Source organism: Colletotrichum phormii, assembly GCF_030913505.1.
Source record: "Colletotrichum phormii strain CBS 102054 chromosome Unknown BDP81scaffold_28, whole genome shotgun sequence".
NCBI classification, from domain to species: Eukaryota; Fungi; Ascomycota; class Sordariomycetes; order Glomerellales; family Glomerellaceae; genus Colletotrichum; species Colletotrichum phormii.
This window is the reverse complement of record NW_026851470.1, coordinates 572,584-589,710: the sequence shown is the minus strand read 5'-3', so window position 1 is coordinate 589,710 and position 17,127 is coordinate 572,584. Positions and strand designations below refer to the sequence as shown.

Sequence of the window (17,127 nt, the reverse complement as noted above, 5' to 3'; positions counted from 1 at the left end):
CAGGACCAGACTCACGGCTACGACGAATGGCAAGCCTCGTAAGCAAAAATACCGAATACATCGATCCGTTAGAACTCCCCCTTGGGAGCAACTAGCGGACTGGCAGACAGCCCTCGCCAGGGTCGGCTACGAACCTAACAAGACCAAAGAAGAACAGGCCCTCTCCTTTGCAGGCAGGGTGGCAACTTTCTCCAAGCGGGATATTGTTGTCTATACTGACGGGTCCCAGATGTCGGACGGCAGCAGCACCTCCGCCGGAGCAGGCTGGGTAGGGTACCAAGCTACACGGCAGATCTTCCGCGGATCCGAACCACTCGGGTCCCAAACTGAGGTGTATGACGCGGAGGCACATGCTGCGTATCACGGCCTGATGGAAGCCACCCGGGCTCCTACGGCTCGTATGGCAGATAACGTCCACATCTGCCTCGACAACCTCGCAGTCGCGGCTAGACTATACTCCCAGAGCACAGGAAGCAGCCAGGCTAGATTTAGGGCCTTCAATAGGCTCTCTTCCTCCTGGACTCGGAGACAAAGAGAGAGCTGGACAACCCCCGGCAGGGTTTATGTTTGGTGGTGCCCTGGGCACACGGGAGTACCAGGAAATGAAGAAGCGGATGCTCTAGCCAAGGAAGCCTGCAAACTAATCCCAAAATCACAACCACAGCCCTCATTAGCGCACCTAGAAAGGCAAGCTAAAGCAGCTGCCTTCCAAGCCTTTGCCAGAAAATGGCTGTCCCAATGCCCTCGGCAATATGCCGACCTCGAGATAATTCTTCACCCCAAGCCGCCCGAACTCCGCCTCCCTCGGCACTTACTAGGAAGGCTATACGCAGCAAGATCCCATCATGGAGACTTTGCAGCATACCACGAGAGATTCGCTCATCAAGATGCGTTGCTCAACTGCAGCTGTGGGAAACCCAAGACACCAGTCCATTTCTACTTCTGCAAGCGTGGACGCAAGGCTACACCGCGCTACCTCCGCCAACGTATGGCTAAAGCAAGTATTGATTTCTTGTTAGGTTCTGCTAAGGGAGCCTCTCTTCTATGCGAATGGATAGAGGAGACCAATTTCTTTTCCGAAATTTGCCCGAGTCATTGAACAGGAACGTTAGGTGAAGACGGTAGCCTGTAATATAGTTTAGATTAGTATAGACCATGTCGGCATTGCGCCCGGCACGTCCTTTTGTTACCAGACGTTAAATACATCATCATCATCATCATCATCAATGAGCGCTCATGCCGAACAATGAGCGCTCACCCGATCAGAGGAACTGATCATTGACAAGGGATATGTTCAGGACCAGGACTTGTATATAGGATGGACTCGAGCCGGACTCTAGGACAGACTTTCCATAGCTCTTCAGCAATTAACTTCGTATCAGATCTTATGATCGCTTTCAGCTATCTTTCCTGAGAACCTCTTTGATAAGACTACGATTGATCACCGCAGCCTTCCCTTACCTTATGTCACGAGTTATGGCACGCAGCAATGGGCATATGAAGTGGGTTAAAGTGGCTTGAAGTAACCCATCTAGAATGAGCACATGAGAGCAGTCTATATACTAAGAGAGTGTGATATCCACGTGAGAAAGCACGTGGCAAGATGCTTGACAAGTGCTGATACCATTCCTGTTTCGTGACACCTTACGACTTACAGACATAGCTTCCCTGAAGCTATCCACGACTACGATTACTGTTACCAGTTCCGCAGCCTCAACTTCTGCAAACATACCTCACTACGACTAGCTGGCCGTAACAGCAAAGCACTTTCAGAAGGCGTCTCCGCCAACTCTAGATCGAACTAAATGGTGTGATCATGCTAGCGAGGCAAGTTTCTGCTCATATGCCCAGTGTTCCTGACGGCACGGGCATAATGCCAACGAAAAAAACAGCCGACTAACACCAAGACAGCATCTTCAAGCGATTGTCTTGCGAGTCTAATCATCCTTTACGCGTTAAGTCAGCCCTAAAGATTAATCGACCGCATAATCTGCCCATCGATCGTTCAGGGTCGATGAACGACTTGTTGGAGCTCGTGCCACGACAACTTCAAACTGGGAAGAAGTTCGTCCAATCGATATCAGACCAAAGCTCCTACAGGACTCAGACGTCACTCTGGCCTTGGCTGTTGCGCCTGATGTCAGGTTTCGATTTCAAGGCTGCGAATATTGACTATGTACGGACGAGATCCCAATATGGTGGTTTTCGCCTTGCTTCATCCAACGGCTCTCAATCCGTAATGCAACAGATACGCTGGAATTTACTCGAGTAGCAGCTCCCTGGTTGATACCAAGTTCGCGTTGGCCTCGAGATGAGCAACAAGATTTCTTCTACCAGAGTGATTTTCTTGCGTGCCCTAATTCCTGCTTTCCTAATTGTTGGTTCACGGGGTCGTATACGACAGATAGTGGTAGCAATTATCACTCTTCTGTTGGTGATCCTATTGCTTGTTCTTCTTGTTGTTCTATCTTACATTGTAGGCAGGAGTCGGTCGAAGTAGGTAGTGACGGCCTGGGTGGTTGCTCCACCTTTATCCGGCCGTGATGACTAAGCCAGTTGTCCCACTTCGCCCAGGGCAGGTGCCAGCCAGCCCATGGTACCTGCCTATTACTCCTTATCAGCCTTTGCTGTTCCAACACTAATTCTTTGGCCGTACCTGCCGTGGGTACTGTTCCTCCAACCTGTGGAAAAGACCTACTCAATTCGAATTCTAAGCTATGATCCGCTGATGATATATGTTGTTGGGTTTCTTTCGTGGGCAGAAACAATCCACCTCATCCATCTTGGGCAAGATCTTCCCTCTTCTTCAAGTCTCTTGCGCTAACGTGTCCGTCGTAGAAACCCGCTGTTTGAGAGATCAACGGTCTGCGTTGACGGCGAACAAGAAATCGACGAGGATCGAACCAGCAGTACCGCTTATATTCCCGACGAAGACATTATCGTTCAGCGGATCATCAGACGCGCCTCCGAAATCCAAGGCTACACAGACGGGGATCACCATGAATCGCTACAACTGACGCGATATGGCGCCGGCCAGCTCTTCCGTCCCCATGTGGATCCTCTCGAGGACAGTAGCAATGAGACATCAACACATCGACTGACAACAATTTTCGCAATCGTCGAAGCGACGTGCAATAGGTGTGGGACTCAATTCCCAAATCTTCACATCAACTGGACAATGGAGGATCCAAGCTGGTGTCAATATGTAGAGTGCGAAGACACCGAGCGCCTCACAGTCAAGGCTGTCCCCGGCAACGCGTTGTTCTGGAAGAGCTGGACGAACGCGAGGAGGCTTGATCCCAGGATACTACACGCTGGCTTACCTCCCGAAAGCGGTATCAAGACTGGTCTTAATATCTGGACTCCTGGATAGATACACCTTGTCCCTGTAATTATTTTTCTTCACTTGCTTAGCTCTATGACACTTTACACCTGACACAACATGAGATGCAATGTCATGTTTGAGAAACCATGATTGTATGTACAAGATTACATGATTCTGAACTCAACAATCCAGTCCTCCTGGGCTCAGTCAAACTTAGGTGCATTGGGAGTAGTGCTGGTTCAATACTGTGCAGGTCGATCCAGAAGCACAAACAGTCCCACCAGTCCATCCTTGTCCTCCACACTGACCGTACTTGGGTACAGTCCCAGTACCACCACTCGCGGCTGTTGTCGTCGTCGTTCCGGCTGTAGTAGTAGTAAAAGGTGCCGCAGCAGTAGTAGTCGTCCTCAACGTAGTCGGGCTGCTGCCGCCGCTTCCTCCGGGCAAGGTCGCGCTCGACGTGGCGGTGATGCGGGCAGTACTCTGAGCAACGGTCGAAGCAAGCCCTGAGACCAGGGTCGGGCCGGGAACAGGGTAGACAATTGGGCTCGTGTAGAGGTTGAAGAGGATGCCCGGGTCGTCGGACTTGTACAGCGCCGTGCCCTTTACGCCGGCGGGGGCCAGGGAACCTCCCCCCGTGACCTGGAGGTTGAAGCACTGCGGGTATGCCTGGGCACCGTTGACGTTACCGCCAGAGTGAAGAGCGATGATCTCATGGCGGAGGACGTAGTTTCCAGGTGCGAGCGTTGACGGGATCTGGACGTTCCAGGTGAAGTTGTTGGCCATGAGGACGTCGTCAGCCCACTTGCCGTTCGTGAGGGACATATCAATCAGACCACCAGCGTCAATTTTGAAGAAGTTGAGGGTTGTCTTGTCGACTGATTCGCAGTCGCCGGTACACTTGGCAAGGTAGTCGATCACCGGACCCTTGTGTGACTCTGGCCATGTGTTCCAGACGAGCTGGATGTTGGTGCCAGCAGCGACGGTGGCGTGTCCGCCAGCCGGGCTTCCATTCTTGTGGCAGATGATATCGCCTGTACCGAAGTTGACAGGCTCGACGAAACCGTTATCGGGGGCATCGATCTTCCAGCCTACTACGGGACTTGTTGGGGGCGAGTACGTGAATGTAGGAGAGTCCCAGCCGCGGTAAGCGACGCCATTAGCAACGAGCCAATCCACGTGGCCATGAGCCGCGACAGTGGCCGCCAAGGCGAGGAGAATAGAAGAAGGAAGAATATTGCCCATGGTTACGACGGCTCTGTAGATTGCTTGCGTTTCCAGGAGTCTGGATGATGAGCGCTATCTAGTTCAGGCAGAATGCATTTCAAACAGACGAGGAGTGCGCCATATATAGTGCTGCATAGGTAGTCACAGATGGCATGTCGACAGCGTCGGAATCACGGCATTCAATATTAATTAACTGGCACGCGAGCCAAGGTCTCCAGTTGACGGTGAGGCCCAGAATCAGACATCGTGCCATCGTGTAGTCACACTGACACGTTGGCGTAGCATACTAGGCACAACTCCCGAGTCAAGAATTAGACGAGAACCCCGGAGAACTTGATTCTTCTCCGCGTCTCTATGGTCTCCCACATTCCCCCTTGCTTCAAAACGCGGCAGGCACCTGTCACGAACACATCAAGAGGGGGTGCCATGAAGGAGTGCATTCATCCGTAATGCCTGAATTGGACGCTTGGTATAGTAATACCCACAACAACATGACTTGGTTGGGAGCTCACAAGGCGCTTGTATGGTCGATGTGCCGGAGGGAGGATATGTGTGGCCCTGGAACGTCGGTAGCGACGAGGCGCCATCGGAAAAGAAAACTGCAGAATTAGGAAATCTCGGTCGGCTGCCACCGAGAAAATGTGACGGCGCACAGGAGGGTCGGGGTTGCATCGGAGCACCGGAGTGGGGAAAATGTGATGATTGGTTGGTCAAGGGAGAAAATGTGATTTACCTCGACGTCCCTTACACAGCATGTTGGAATCAGAGAGGAAGGTAGGATTGATGTCGTGAAGGCTTTACTAAGTCTTAAGTATTAGATGGTTTCGGTTAGGACTCTGTGGTGTTTTTTCATCTTGCTTTGAGTTTCCTATAACAGCATTTTGCCCAGCATAGAACTCCAACTGTTTTTATTGGACAGGACCCGTCAGATGACTTACCAGCGCTTCCCAGCTAGTTCATTTTGAACGAGTCTGTAGGAATTGAAGTTCTGCGCTGTAATGCCGGAACGGAAGCTCACTCGGTCTTCCCGTACCAAATTTTTCGGGCCAAGTCGCCTAGAACATAGCCTGCGATAACGGTGGAATTTCGAAGCCAGAACCCTTTCACTTATGGCAACCCCCAATGTGGGCTGAAATAACATCAAGCAATAGCGGCTGATGATGCGAAGAGTATACAAAACAAAATCTGAGGTAGACTCCTAAAAGCCTGGCCTTTCATAATCTAAAGGCGTTGAAGTTCTCATCTTACATCAACCTTGAGGATTGCGTTCTCTCTTACTCAGACAATGAGTCTCGTTGACAGCCGTCGCCTTCCTGACCTAGCACCAAGTTCCCGAGCAAGTTCTCGCCCCCAAAATGAGGAGTTATCATTGGTTTGCAGCATCTTTAGGCTTTAGCAAGAAATAAATTCTCTGTTCTCATGAGCCATTGCCGACGTCATGTAGTTGGATCTCACAGGCCCAAAATTGAAATCTAATCTGTTTGATCCGTTCATGAAATCTGGAACTCGAAATTTGTGATGGGTTGGTTCACGAGAGCTCAATAGATCGAGCGACAGGTAGTTACGTCACTTGAGGTCCCCGAAATGTAACTTGGTCGCACTCATCAAGAATTTGTACATGTAAAGCTCCGCGGCTGCTGTCACTACCAGGCCGTGTTGGGAGATAAGAAAGCCCGTTTCGAAGAAATACCTACCTTTAGTACACGAACACACAACTCCATCACATTCTGTCTGTGCCAATTCGTGAAATCGTTTCATCGAACGATTGAGAGATGTCTTTTCTGGAATTTCCGGGTTAGTGCGCTTTCAGTGCTTATGTTCTCATTTATGTGTGCACTTTCTCAGACGCAGGTAGAATTTACTTGCAAAGCATCCGTAGGCACCCGCTCCGGGTTGCCAAGGTCCTAAGCAAACTGGATCTTAGTTAATTGATGGAATCTTCAGAGACGACAGAGATTAAACATTCAAGGAATTAAGTCTGAAGGTACTAAAAGAAGAACCAAAGACACCGCTTCGATTAATACAAGCGCCGTATGAGTACATGTGTCACCAAAGTCGCCTCTAGTGAGGAGACTGTGATATGGAAGCTGGCTCCACGGTGTCAAGATATCTCATACTTGCGGCTACAATATGATTTCGAGTCTCAATTTCTCTCTTGATGGTTCATATGACGCTTGATCAAGGTATCTCCACTTCATGATGCTTCTCAAGAACTGTCCTAGTCTCCTCCAGCCGGGACCCATGAGTTGTGTTTGACCATATGCGCATGCATTCATCTGCCTGAATCATAAATAGCGCCGAGAATCTTATGTGAGATTCGTGAGTCCGTCATGATATTTATGAATGAGTGAGGGAGTCATAAAACACCGCACATTTCCCTCCTGAACCTCTCCTGAACGGCGATCGGGATGACTCATGACGTAAGGTGCGGATAGAGGCAGAAAAACTCCATTAAACTCAATTCTAGATCATTTCTAGAAGCATCGTGACTAATTGGCAAATCCCATTTTTGATTGAAGATCCGGGACAGCGCACCGAAATAGGCCTTGAAACTAACGACGTGTCCTGAGGTTGCAGTGCTAGACCCCTGTCAGGGGGCGGTTTGTCACCGTGAGACAAATTAGAGTGGTATGAGCGGTCCCTGCATCAATGCGATCTCCGGGCCAATTTTGTTTACTTCACGTGATCTGCGGTGGGGGATTTCCTCCCCCCTTTGGCTCTGTGTTGGAATTCCGATTTCGAAAGAATTGAACACGACAACCTTACCTTGTTCTCCCAAAAGGAAGGGGTCAAGCAAGTCCGGAAACACACGATGTCGAGCAAACATGAACGGAACACCGGCGAGTGGAAGGGCCCGCGGCGGCTTCCCTCCGTCAGGGAGAAGCTGTCGGGCTTCGTTCGGCGCGGCCGGGAAAAAGCAAAGAAGACAACGTTGTCTGTCTTGGGCGAGTCACGACAGGAGCGGCCGTCCCTTGACGAGAGCATGAAGGCCTTGCCGCGGGTCCAGGTGTCGGATTTCGGGACTTCAAGTCTCGAGATTGACCTGCAGTCCCTCGAGGCTTTCCGCATTGCGCCGTCGCAGCCCGCGAGGGGAGCAGAACAGGCGAGGCAAGTCAAGAAGACTTCTTCGCGGACCTCGACAATCACGCCCATTGCCGACATGTTTGCCAGGAAGGCGACGACAGCTGCGCTCTCCACGGTTGACATGAGATCACTCAACAAATCCTCGCCATCACTACTCACATCAGTCGCCAGCAGCAAGCCTGCCGAAGCACGACGCCCTGGCCAAGCTCCCTCCATGTCGTCGAGGGCGGCAGCTGCACCAAGCACCGCATCAAGCGTGGTAATCGTCAACAGCAGCTCAACCGGCCAACCTCAATCACACCCCTCGAAGCCATGGCCACCACCAGAGACTCCTCGTGCAGCTGCAGCACCAATTCGCACCCAATTTCCTACGGCATCAACATCGAATTCGGACCAGCCCAACAAACTGCCGCTTCGCGAACCGCCACGACGCGCCGCCTTCGTGCCGGCCTACGTCCTGTCACGGGCCGCCCCTATCGTCACGCCAGCAGAGCCTGTCATTAGGCCCCACCACCAAAATGCCGACGCCGTTGCCAGGCAGCAACGGCTGCAGCACAACACGGAAAAGCGCCACTCGAATCCCACAGGAATGCCCTCGTCGTCAACGACAACTGCGACCGCTCCAGCGCCGAACAAGCTCCTCCTCGCAGAAATCGTCAATACAGACCGGAGACGGTCTTGGCAACCGGCGCCGACATCGGTCCCCTCAGCATCGGGAACACCCACATCGTCCGGCCCACCATCCGCATCCGCCCCGTGGCGCGGTCGCGACCTCGATGGCAGCAGCACCAAGAGAGCATCGTCGCGTATCGCCTCTGACCGCCTCGCCTGGATCCGCGAGCTCGAGGAGGGCAAGAAGAAGAAGTCGACCATCAATGGCGATCTCCCCGTCCTCAGGAACATGCAGGGCAGTGTGGCGGACAAGCTGGCCAAGTTTGAGCAGCAGAAGCAGCAGCAGCAAATGCAGCAGCAGGTCCCGCTCACCAGGTCCAACTCGACCAGGAGCCGTATCTCGTCCGTCGCCGACACTACCTTCTCCTCGTACAACGGCCCGGCCACCGCCCGATCGTCGCTCGATACCTGCCGCACGTCCTCTGTTTTCTCGCACTACGATGACTCGTTCCGCGAGAAGATGGAGATTATCACGGGAGCTACCAACAAAACGGCCGACGAGGAGAATGAAGAGAAGCCTGCGCTGAACAAGGTCACGTCTACTTTCGTGTCAATCGAAAAGAAGGAGCCCATCGCGGCACCTGTCGACCAGACTGCGGATGACGAAGGCACAGAGAAGCCGGCCCTTGAAGACGTCGCGCCTGCCTCGCCGACAGTGGAGAAGATTGAGCCCACCACAGCCGATGCACCTATCCCGGCGGAAGTTGAGATTGAAGCGAAGCCTGCTCTGATCGAGGTCCCGACTATTTCTGTGTCATCGGAGACCGAGAAGATGGAGCCCACCACGGGTGATGCTCCCGCTCCGGCGGATGTCCCTCTTCCGGAGGATGTTGAGGTCGAGGAGAAGCCCACCCTGGAGGAAATCCCGTCAATCTCTGTCTCAGCGGAGAAGATGAAGCCCATCGCGATTGATGCGGATCTTGCGGCGGATGAGGCAGCCGAGGAGAAGCCCACTGTGGCAGACGTCCCCACTGCCATTGCGCCAGCCAGCGAGATCATCGAGCCTACTTGCGTCGACAAGCCTCAACCCATCTGATTTTGATCTACTATTTTACTTGGACGACAGAGATTGTGTGTCCGTATTTTGTTTCTTGCTTCATTTTGCATCCATGGAGATGTAGGCGCGCAGCGCACAGTTTGATACCAGTAGAGTTTCTCTACTCTTTTGCATGATATTCCCCCCCCATCCCCAAACACAATTCGCTGAGACTAGATTCTCCAGCGCTGGGTTTTGTTAGGAGCGTTTTGTTATTTTTCCCAGGTTTGGGAGTTTGCATTGTTTCTTATGTAGCTCTGTAAGATGATAATGATAAGATGTCTATAATGATGGAAATTTGAATTGGTCCGTAACCTCGGCGATGTTACCGAATGAAGTTACTTGAAGCCACGATGTGAGCTTGAGTGCGATAGCACAACTGATGTTGTGCATTTATGGTCGGACCATTGTGTACGTGTGCATTGAGCGTGTACCCATGAAGCTATCGTGGTTGCATGCATTCCCGAGCGTTTGCTCGTAAACGTCAATTGCTTGTAGCCGATGCCAATCATAGCGAATCCACTTTTCTCTGAATCCAGGCGCTGGCATTCTCTAATATCACCACTGGCATTTATCTTCTGTGACTAATTACTTGCTGAGTCGGGGTTTCTGACAGCTGAAAAGTACTGCAGGCTCACTGAATCGCCTAGATATCGGCGCATCCACCAATCCCAAGATGATGCAACATGGGCTGGATGAGGAGACATCTCCCTATCGTCGGTTCTTCGGGAAGAGCACATTATACCATAGGACTGGATGACTTCGACTCACCAGGTATACTAGCTTGCAGTCTTGCCATGTCGTTCTTCAACTATCTATCACTTCACTGTCAAGATGAGGGACTGGCTTATCAGCAAGCTCCAGTGACATTTCGCGACTAATTACCTCGAGCCCGGGTAAGAAGGTGGGGGCGTTCCCGAGCTAATAGCTATCGGCGCGCTCCGCTCTGCTTGCCCCTCAACAACTCGGACCGGTCCGGCGGTATCCAATTCCTCAATGACCGGCCATTGCCCGCTTCACGCACCAAACGTCAGACGGTAGTGGTCATCTCTTCCGCCTGGCCGTGTCTGAGCTGACTCCTACACGATTGTGCTTCTGTTGGTAGAACATTTGACGCCTAGAAGTTGCCTCGTGCTAGCACTTAGAGCTAAGTCATTCCATTGGACGAGGGGCATACGAACATCAAAATGGAGGAATCCGTAGAGAAACATCGCTACGACCATCAAGGGCGAAACACAGAGGAACAAGCTGGCACCAGCCCTGCGATAGCCTTTCGATCTTCAAATGATCGCGCAAGCATCGAAGCTTTTCCCACCGCCACTCAACCTGGTCACCAAGACACACTTCAGGCCCCAAAGACAGCGTTGGAAACCAGTAAGTCTAAACCAGCCCATGAAACTCTTCCTGCAATGTCTTGAAAGTAGGTTCTGATGAGTTCCAATAGCCGATGAGCTTCACGACGATGGAATCGACTATCCCGAGGGCGGGTTCCAAGCCTGGATGGTGGTGGTCGGCGCGTGGTGCGCCATGATCCCTCCCATGGGCATCCTCAACACCATATCCGTGCTCCAAGGCTGGCTGCTGCAGAATGAGCTCAAAGGCGTTCCCGAAAGCAAAGCAGGATGGATATTTTCGTGTTACGCCTTCTTTATTACGGCCTGCGGAGCACAAGTTGGTTGGTTATCCCAGGAGTGCTTCAGGCCTAGCAGAGACTGACGATCGAGTCAACCACAGGACCAGTATTTGACGCATTCGATATCAGGGTGCTCCTCATACCAGGCTCTATTGGTATTGTTGCTTCCATGATCTTCCTCAGTCTATCGACAGGTTAGTAATCACCCGCAACCCAGCCTCACACCAGGGAAGCCTTCGCCCGCAGTACTGATCCACAACTATTGTGCTAGAATTCTACCAAATGCTCCTCTCCTTCGGCGTCTGCGGCGGCATCAGCGCCGCCTTCCTCTTCAACCCAGCCCTATCAGCAATAGGCCACTGGTTCTGCGAGCGCCGCGCCTTCGCAACAGGCGTAGCCTGCACGGCCGGCGGCCTCGGCGGCATCGGCTTCTCCCTCATCATCCAGTACCTCGCGCCCCGCATCGGCTTCCCCTGGGCCATGCGCATCATTGCCTTCATATCAACGGGCAGCCTGATCATCACAAACATCTTTCTCCGGAAACGGCTCCCGCCCAAACGCAAGGCCAAGGTTCTCATTGACTTTCGCCTCCTGCGTGACCTCAAGTTCGGGGTCGCAGTAGTGGCTATCTTCTTTGTGGAGTTTGCTGTCTTCATCCCGTACTCGTATATCTCGTCCTACGCGATTGAAAAGGGACTGGGCTTGCAGAAATCGTTCCTCCTGAACGTCCTGCTCAACGCCGGCGCGATACCCGGGCGGATGCTGCCTGGATACATTGCCGACCGTGTTGGCGCCTTCAACACCATGTGCGTCACCTCCCTCTGCTGCGGTGTCCTGATTCTGGGGCTGTGGCTCGCCGCCGGCGACGTAGATGCCAAGATCATGTCCTTCACCACGCTGTTCGGCTTCTGGTCTGGAGCTGCCATCAGCTTGTCGCCCGTGTGCATCTCTCGCGTCTGCAAGATTGAGGACTATGGCAAGTCGACGGGCATGGCGTACTTTATTGCGAGCTTCGGTGCGCTGGTTGGCATCCCATTGGCGGGTTTCTTATTGAAGACTGGGAGCGAGCCTTATCGAAACTTGATCATCTTCGCGGGGGCGGCGTACATGGTTGCATTTGTTGCATTTTGCGGTGCTAGGGGCATCGCGGGTGGTTGGAAACCGGCGTTGTTCTAGAGGAGGAATCGTAACTCATGGATGATATGAAACTTGGAAAGTCAAGCCGTAAGAAGCGATACCCTGGGTGCCACTGCCAGACTTGCGCAAGGTCAGCAACCCTTGATGTAGTTCGTAACATCGGCCGCCATCGTCGGCCAGAACCATTCCATCATCAATCGTCGTTGCGTGATATTCGGTCCGAAGTGACCAATGTCATCGTGAGCATATTTAGTCCCCATACCCTTCTAATGACCCGTACACATACCATTATTATCATAATGACCTCACTCTGCTTTCCGAAGCATATTCACCATGGAGTGAATGAAGAAACAAGTAGAATAGTAGTAGAAATAGTGGCAATACAAAAGTAATAAAAGAGTAGCGCCAGTAGTAGCAGTCTTAGCAGGAATGGCAAAAACGAAGCTCAGAATTCGAGTAGCAAACTGTCTCCTACTTGCTAGGATACCGGTAAGAGTTATTAATAGTGTTAAGAGAGATGTGCACATGTTTCTCACAATCTGTTGTCGCTTATTCATAGCAATGAATGTATTACCTAGTCAAGCAGTTCAATCATTTCGGCTGTGATTGAAATCGCATCTTGTTATTCATGACTATTCTTCTCCCTAAGTGCGGGAACGCCGGACTCCACCAGCCGGAGATGAGGTTCCTTTTCGCCAACGCACACCAAGCCTGCAATCTTCGAAGTGGGCTTTGAGAAGATTGGAGTACGAGGTAATGACATTCAAGACCGATTACAGCTCATTTTTGTGCGAAGGCCATAGAGTCGATGTGCACCGGATAGCTCAACTCCTTTTGGCTACTTCTCTACCTGAACAAAAGTAAGTAGTGCCCGCGCTTAAAAGGGCGTTTGATTGCTGCAACACTGTGCTTGATTCCCTCCAACCACCTCAGGCCCCCTCTTCTTGCCGAATTGTGCTTCATTGGAGTACAGTCGCCTTTGAATTGCCCGCTTAGCCAAAAATGGCCCTCATTTTCCGTCTGTGTCAAATGGCTGTAGTAGGAACATTTCCGACCAAAACCCGAGCTGAACTGGATGTCATGCATTTAAAGGATGTATGTGTTAATCAGGCTTGAGTCGTGTACTTCAAGCTTGCACCACCACTAACACCAGTTCATGATCACTCAGTCGGCGCTAGGCCAAAACTCACAAATAAGCATGGCTTATCAAAAGTTGGAAGAGGGTCGCGGCCGCCTAATTTTGGCTGAAAACATTCTCAATGTCCAATCAAACATCACGTAGCCAACATCACCAAGCTTCAACCATACGGTGATTCTCAACTGAGATTCTGTATTATGAAAGGAGTCTCAATTCCTTACTCAATAGCCTACCCATCAATCCACGGGCGAACTCGAAGAACGTCGCATCATTTAAGAACGCATTCTAGTGTCTCGAAACTCGCATCTTACCAATGGCAGATAGCGCTCCTAGAGAAGCCGAGGCGGAGCGCCGCGAGGCCCTCGACATCCTTGACGCAAAAGCCTCTCGACTAGTAGAGCAAATTAAGAAGAGCAAGCATTTTATCGCCTTCACCGGTGCAGGTATCTCCACCTCTGCAGGTGAGTTCCAATCCCCTATTCAGAGAAACGAGTTGCAAATGGGCTGTCTCGGCGTTCCGGTCTACATTGCACCTGTACTACATTTTCGATACGATCCAAAGCTGAAAAAATGTTGCTTTCAGGAATCCCCGACTTCCGCGGGCCTGAAGGTGCTTGGACACTGAGAGCCCAAGGAAGGCAGAGAACGGGCAAGACGACGAGTACGCTCCAGACCATTCCTACGAAGACGCACATGGCGCTCGTTGAGCTGCAGGACCGTGGCATCTTGAAGTATCTTGTCAGCCAGAACTGTGACGGCTTGCATCGCAAGAGTGGTATTCTACCAGTACGTTCGAGTCTCTCGCTATTGCTGCTCGAGGAGCCGGTCTGAAGATTGTTTACCCTGTAATAATCCTCTTTTTCCAGGAGAAGAGTTCGGAGCTTCATGGCAATAGCAACCGCGAGTATTGCAAGGATTGCGGTAAAGAGTATCTACGGGGTATGCTTCCTTTTCCTTGTCCTAATCGGTTACTGACACCGGAACTAGACTTCCGCGCCGTGGCAACCTACGAAAAGACGGTCCACGATCACCGCACCGGTCGAAAGTGCGCAGTCTGCAACGGCACCCTCCTCGACACCATCATCAACTTTGGCGAGTACCTCCCCGCAGAACCCCTCGCCCTCGCCCGCTCCAACGCCAGAAAAGCAGACCTCTGTCTCGCCCTCGGCTCGTCCCTGACTGTGCCGCCCGCATGCACGATCCCCGACACCGTCGGGAAGAAGAAGCGTACCAAGACGAATCCCGCTGGCGGGACCCTCGTGATTTGCAACCTGCAGAGCACGCCGCTTGATCACTTGAGCGAGTCGCTGCGGGTTTGGGCCACGACGGACGATTTGATGGTCAGGGTTATGGAGAAGCTGGATATCTCTATCCCGAGATTCGTGCTTCGTCGTCGGTTGGTGATGGAGATTGAGATGACTGCCGAGGGGAGGTATCAGATTACGGCGAGGGGCGTCGATGTGGGCGGCACGCCTGCGACTTTTTTGCAGTCTGTTAGGATGCAGGGTAACAGGCGCGTCGCGAGGACCGAGCCGTTTACCATTCCTTTCCGGGGCGAGTTGGCTGCTGTAGAGGAGGTGAAGGTGGAGCTGGAGTTTATGGGACACTATGGCGAGCCCAATTTGGACATTGTGATGGAGTACAACGGCGAGGAGAAGCTTGAGAGGATATACCTGCTCGAGTATGATCCTTCGACTGGGGCGTGGACAGTCAGCAGACAAGATGATGGAACTCTTGCCGGGCGGGGCGGCACTGCCGAGACAAATGAGGACATGGAGGATTCGCTGATGATCTCGGCCGAGGAGGCGGGTGTGCCTAGCCATATCATTGCTTCTTCTGCCGCCAGTGAGATCATCGACCTCACATCACCGTAAGGCATGTACGAGAGTAACGGCCAGGCAGGAATGGGTTGCGTGCTTGCAAATCGACACGTTCGCCATTGGCCCCGGTGGACCGATAAGAGTCCTCAGCTTTTCCTGTATTGAGGACCTTGTGGTCTAGGCTGCCCACAGAATGTCAAACTCTTGCTGCTTAAGCTTTTGAAAAGTGATGTTTTCACGAGAATTATTGAGTCACTTGCCAGGTCTCATGTAAATTGTAAGGTTGTTACACCTTTTTGAACTGAGAACCTTGGAGGATGCATGACCCAGTAATAGAATTACTTCGATTTCTTCACAAGCATGTCAACGGTTTGTAGGCTCGCCATCCATCACTTTTTCTCCTGGGTTGCTACTTCAGGGTCGTGGTAATTGCGGTCGTGTGTATGGTCGACCAAAATCAATTCGTGAGGCGAAGAAGCACAAGACTCCGCTCGATACATCCGCCGGTTATCGAGGCCAAGTTTACAGAAGCACTCAAGAAGGCAGCTACCCTGACGACAGCGGTAGTTGCCGTGCAGATAAGCGCACACCTGAGAGATGTTACAAGGCCCAAGAATTGTTCAATTGTCTTCATAGCCGCTATAAATGAGCCGTACTTGAACGAGCGCGGGATCTGCCAAAACCCAAGACTTGTTCCGCTTGTAGAGATTTGAGATGTACTAGAGTACCGCTAAGATGAGTCTCATAACGTGGGCTAGGGCCGGAAAGAAGGCCTGTATTCATATATAAGACTATTTCATGTATCCCATCAACTGCTATGCGTCACCACATCCGTCTCCAGCCTTTCTGCCATTCCGCTTCATTGTGAAATCATTTACAGGCGGATTTAAGGAAGAAAAAGTCGGGTTAATACATAATACACCATTACCACTGATAAAAGTACATGTAAGTATACATCTAGGGCATTGACGCTCTCTAGTAGCTGATAGAACATTAGTACTGACTTTAGCAATAACAGGCTTGGAGTCAGAATGACTTATATTTGATAGCGTTCTCGATCTAGAAGAAGAGCCCCCAGAACGATCGACGTTCGGCGCGTTGCAATTGGAGTTGCAACTGGATAATAAGCTTCTCCATAAGCGCTTCCGACTCCCCGTTGGCTTTTTGCAACTCCTCGTTGACTTTTGGCAATTGTACGATGTTCTTCATGACTTCTTCCAAGGCCTCTTGGTCGACTTTGGCCACAAAAGGTGATGTGTAAGGATATCGGTGCGGATCCTGGATTCTTCGATGACTGTAGATGGGGATCAATGTTCGTCGTGCAGGAACGATTCGAGCAAACCTAGCGATTGACGGATGCATGTTGGCTGTGTTGATGTGGAGAATGGATCATGTTGAGATGTGTGAGAGAGAAGTGGTGGTGTAGTAGAGAATAGGCGAGGAGACGAGAAAAAGTTGAACATGGCCCAGGTTCGAGTTTGCTATCCATCAGGGTGAGGCTTTGCGTTGGGTGAGTCACCATTATCGTTCGGAACAGTTTACACTCGTCACCTTGCGCAAGAAGTGTTCCCGAATACCTTTGCGCAATCCCGTGCACCCGCGAATCTAGTTTCCTCGGCCATCGACATGGGCGTCGTTGTGTAAACGCGAAGGACGCTGGCAAAGATGAGGTCGAATCGTCGACCGGCTCCGAAGGTGTACTTTTCGGGGCCTACTCGGCCGAGTTTGAAGAGGTTCTTGCCCTGGGCTAACTCACAAGCGAAAGTTTGGTGGGTGTTGCGGATGTGGCCGGATTGTCACTTAGAGTATGGCTAGTAGAGAGGCTTTTGATACTGAATGCTTTAGATTCGGTGTAAGTTGCAAATAGTCTGCAGCCAGGAATCGAGATCGGGTAATGTAGCGTCAAATCTATTCCTGGCTTTCCTCCATCAGCTGTAAGGCCTCTTCCTCTCACTAGCAGTCACCTTTAGTCGATTCTGCTAGATCATTGCTGAAGGCTGTGGATACGAGTTCGTTGCTGTTATGGTCTGAGAAAAAGCAACAGGGCCTTAGTTG

At 51.6% G+C, this 17,127-nt stretch overlaps 6 protein-coding genes across 6 annotated transcripts; 4 read left to right on the top strand and 2 right to left on the bottom strand.

Annotated features, from left to right (window-relative positions):
• The first annotated feature begins 2,629 nt into the window (after nt 1-2,629).
• On the top strand, nt 2,630-3,456 carry BDP81DRAFT_120544 (uncharacterized protein). The gene is made up of 2 exons (XM_060581599.1): nt 2,630-2,787; nt 2,839-3,456. The coding sequence occupies exons 1-2, from the start codon at nt 2,729-2,731 to the stop codon at nt 3,371-3,373; spliced, it is 594 nt and encodes a 197-aa protein (XP_060439677.1). The 5' UTR covers nt 2,630-2,728; the 3' UTR covers nt 3,374-3,456.
• BDP81DRAFT_120540 (glycosyl hydrolase family 61-domain-containing protein) lies at nt 3,456-4,626 on the bottom strand. The gene has a single exon (XM_060581598.1). The coding sequence runs from the start codon at nt 4,568-4,570 to the stop codon at nt 3,539-3,541; it is 1,032 nt and encodes a 343-aa protein (XP_060439676.1). The 5' UTR covers nt 4,571-4,626; the 3' UTR covers nt 3,456-3,538.
• Nucleotides 4,627-7,364: 2,738 nt separating this feature from the next.
• On the top strand, nt 7,365-9,344 carry BDP81DRAFT_399356 (uncharacterized protein; the record flags this gene model as incomplete). Its single annotated transcript, XM_060588568.1, has 1 exon — nt 7,365-9,344. One exon carries the CDS (start codon nt 7,365-7,367, stop codon nt 9,342-9,344), a length of 1,980 nt encoding a protein of 659 aa, XP_060439675.1.
• Nucleotides 9,345-10,531: 1,187 nt separating this feature from the next.
• Nucleotides 10,532-12,153, top strand: BDP81DRAFT_331584 (riboflavin transporter MCH5; the record flags this gene model as incomplete). Its single annotated transcript, XM_060585519.1, has 4 exons — nt 10,532-10,718; nt 10,789-11,019; nt 11,079-11,171; nt 11,249-12,153. The coding sequence occupies 4 exons, from the start codon at nt 10,532-10,534 to the stop codon at nt 12,151-12,153; spliced, it is 1,416 nt and encodes a 471-aa protein (XP_060439674.1).
• A 1,170-nt stretch (nt 12,154-13,323) lies between these two features.
• Nucleotides 13,324-15,336, top strand: BDP81DRAFT_439303 (NAD-dependent deacetylase sirtuin-7). The gene is made up of 4 exons (XM_060591392.1): nt 13,324-13,713; nt 13,836-14,038; nt 14,119-14,191; nt 14,240-15,336. The coding sequence occupies exons 1-4, from the start codon at nt 13,566-13,568 to the stop codon at nt 15,124-15,126; spliced, it is 1,311 nt and encodes a 436-aa protein (XP_060439673.1). The 5' UTR covers nt 13,324-13,565; the 3' UTR covers nt 15,127-15,336.
• Nucleotides 15,337-16,086: 750 nt separating this feature from the next.
• On the bottom strand, nt 16,087-16,768 carry BDP81DRAFT_120497 (uncharacterized protein). The gene is made up of 2 exons (XM_060581597.1): nt 16,650-16,768; nt 16,087-16,571 (listed from the first exon to the last, which is right to left on the bottom strand). The coding sequence occupies exon 2, from the start codon at nt 16,432-16,434 to the stop codon at nt 16,132-16,134; it is 303 nt and encodes a 100-aa protein (XP_060439672.1). The 5' UTR covers nt 16,435-16,571; nt 16,650-16,768; the 3' UTR covers nt 16,087-16,131.
• Between the last annotated feature and the right edge of the window lie 359 nt (nt 16,769-17,127).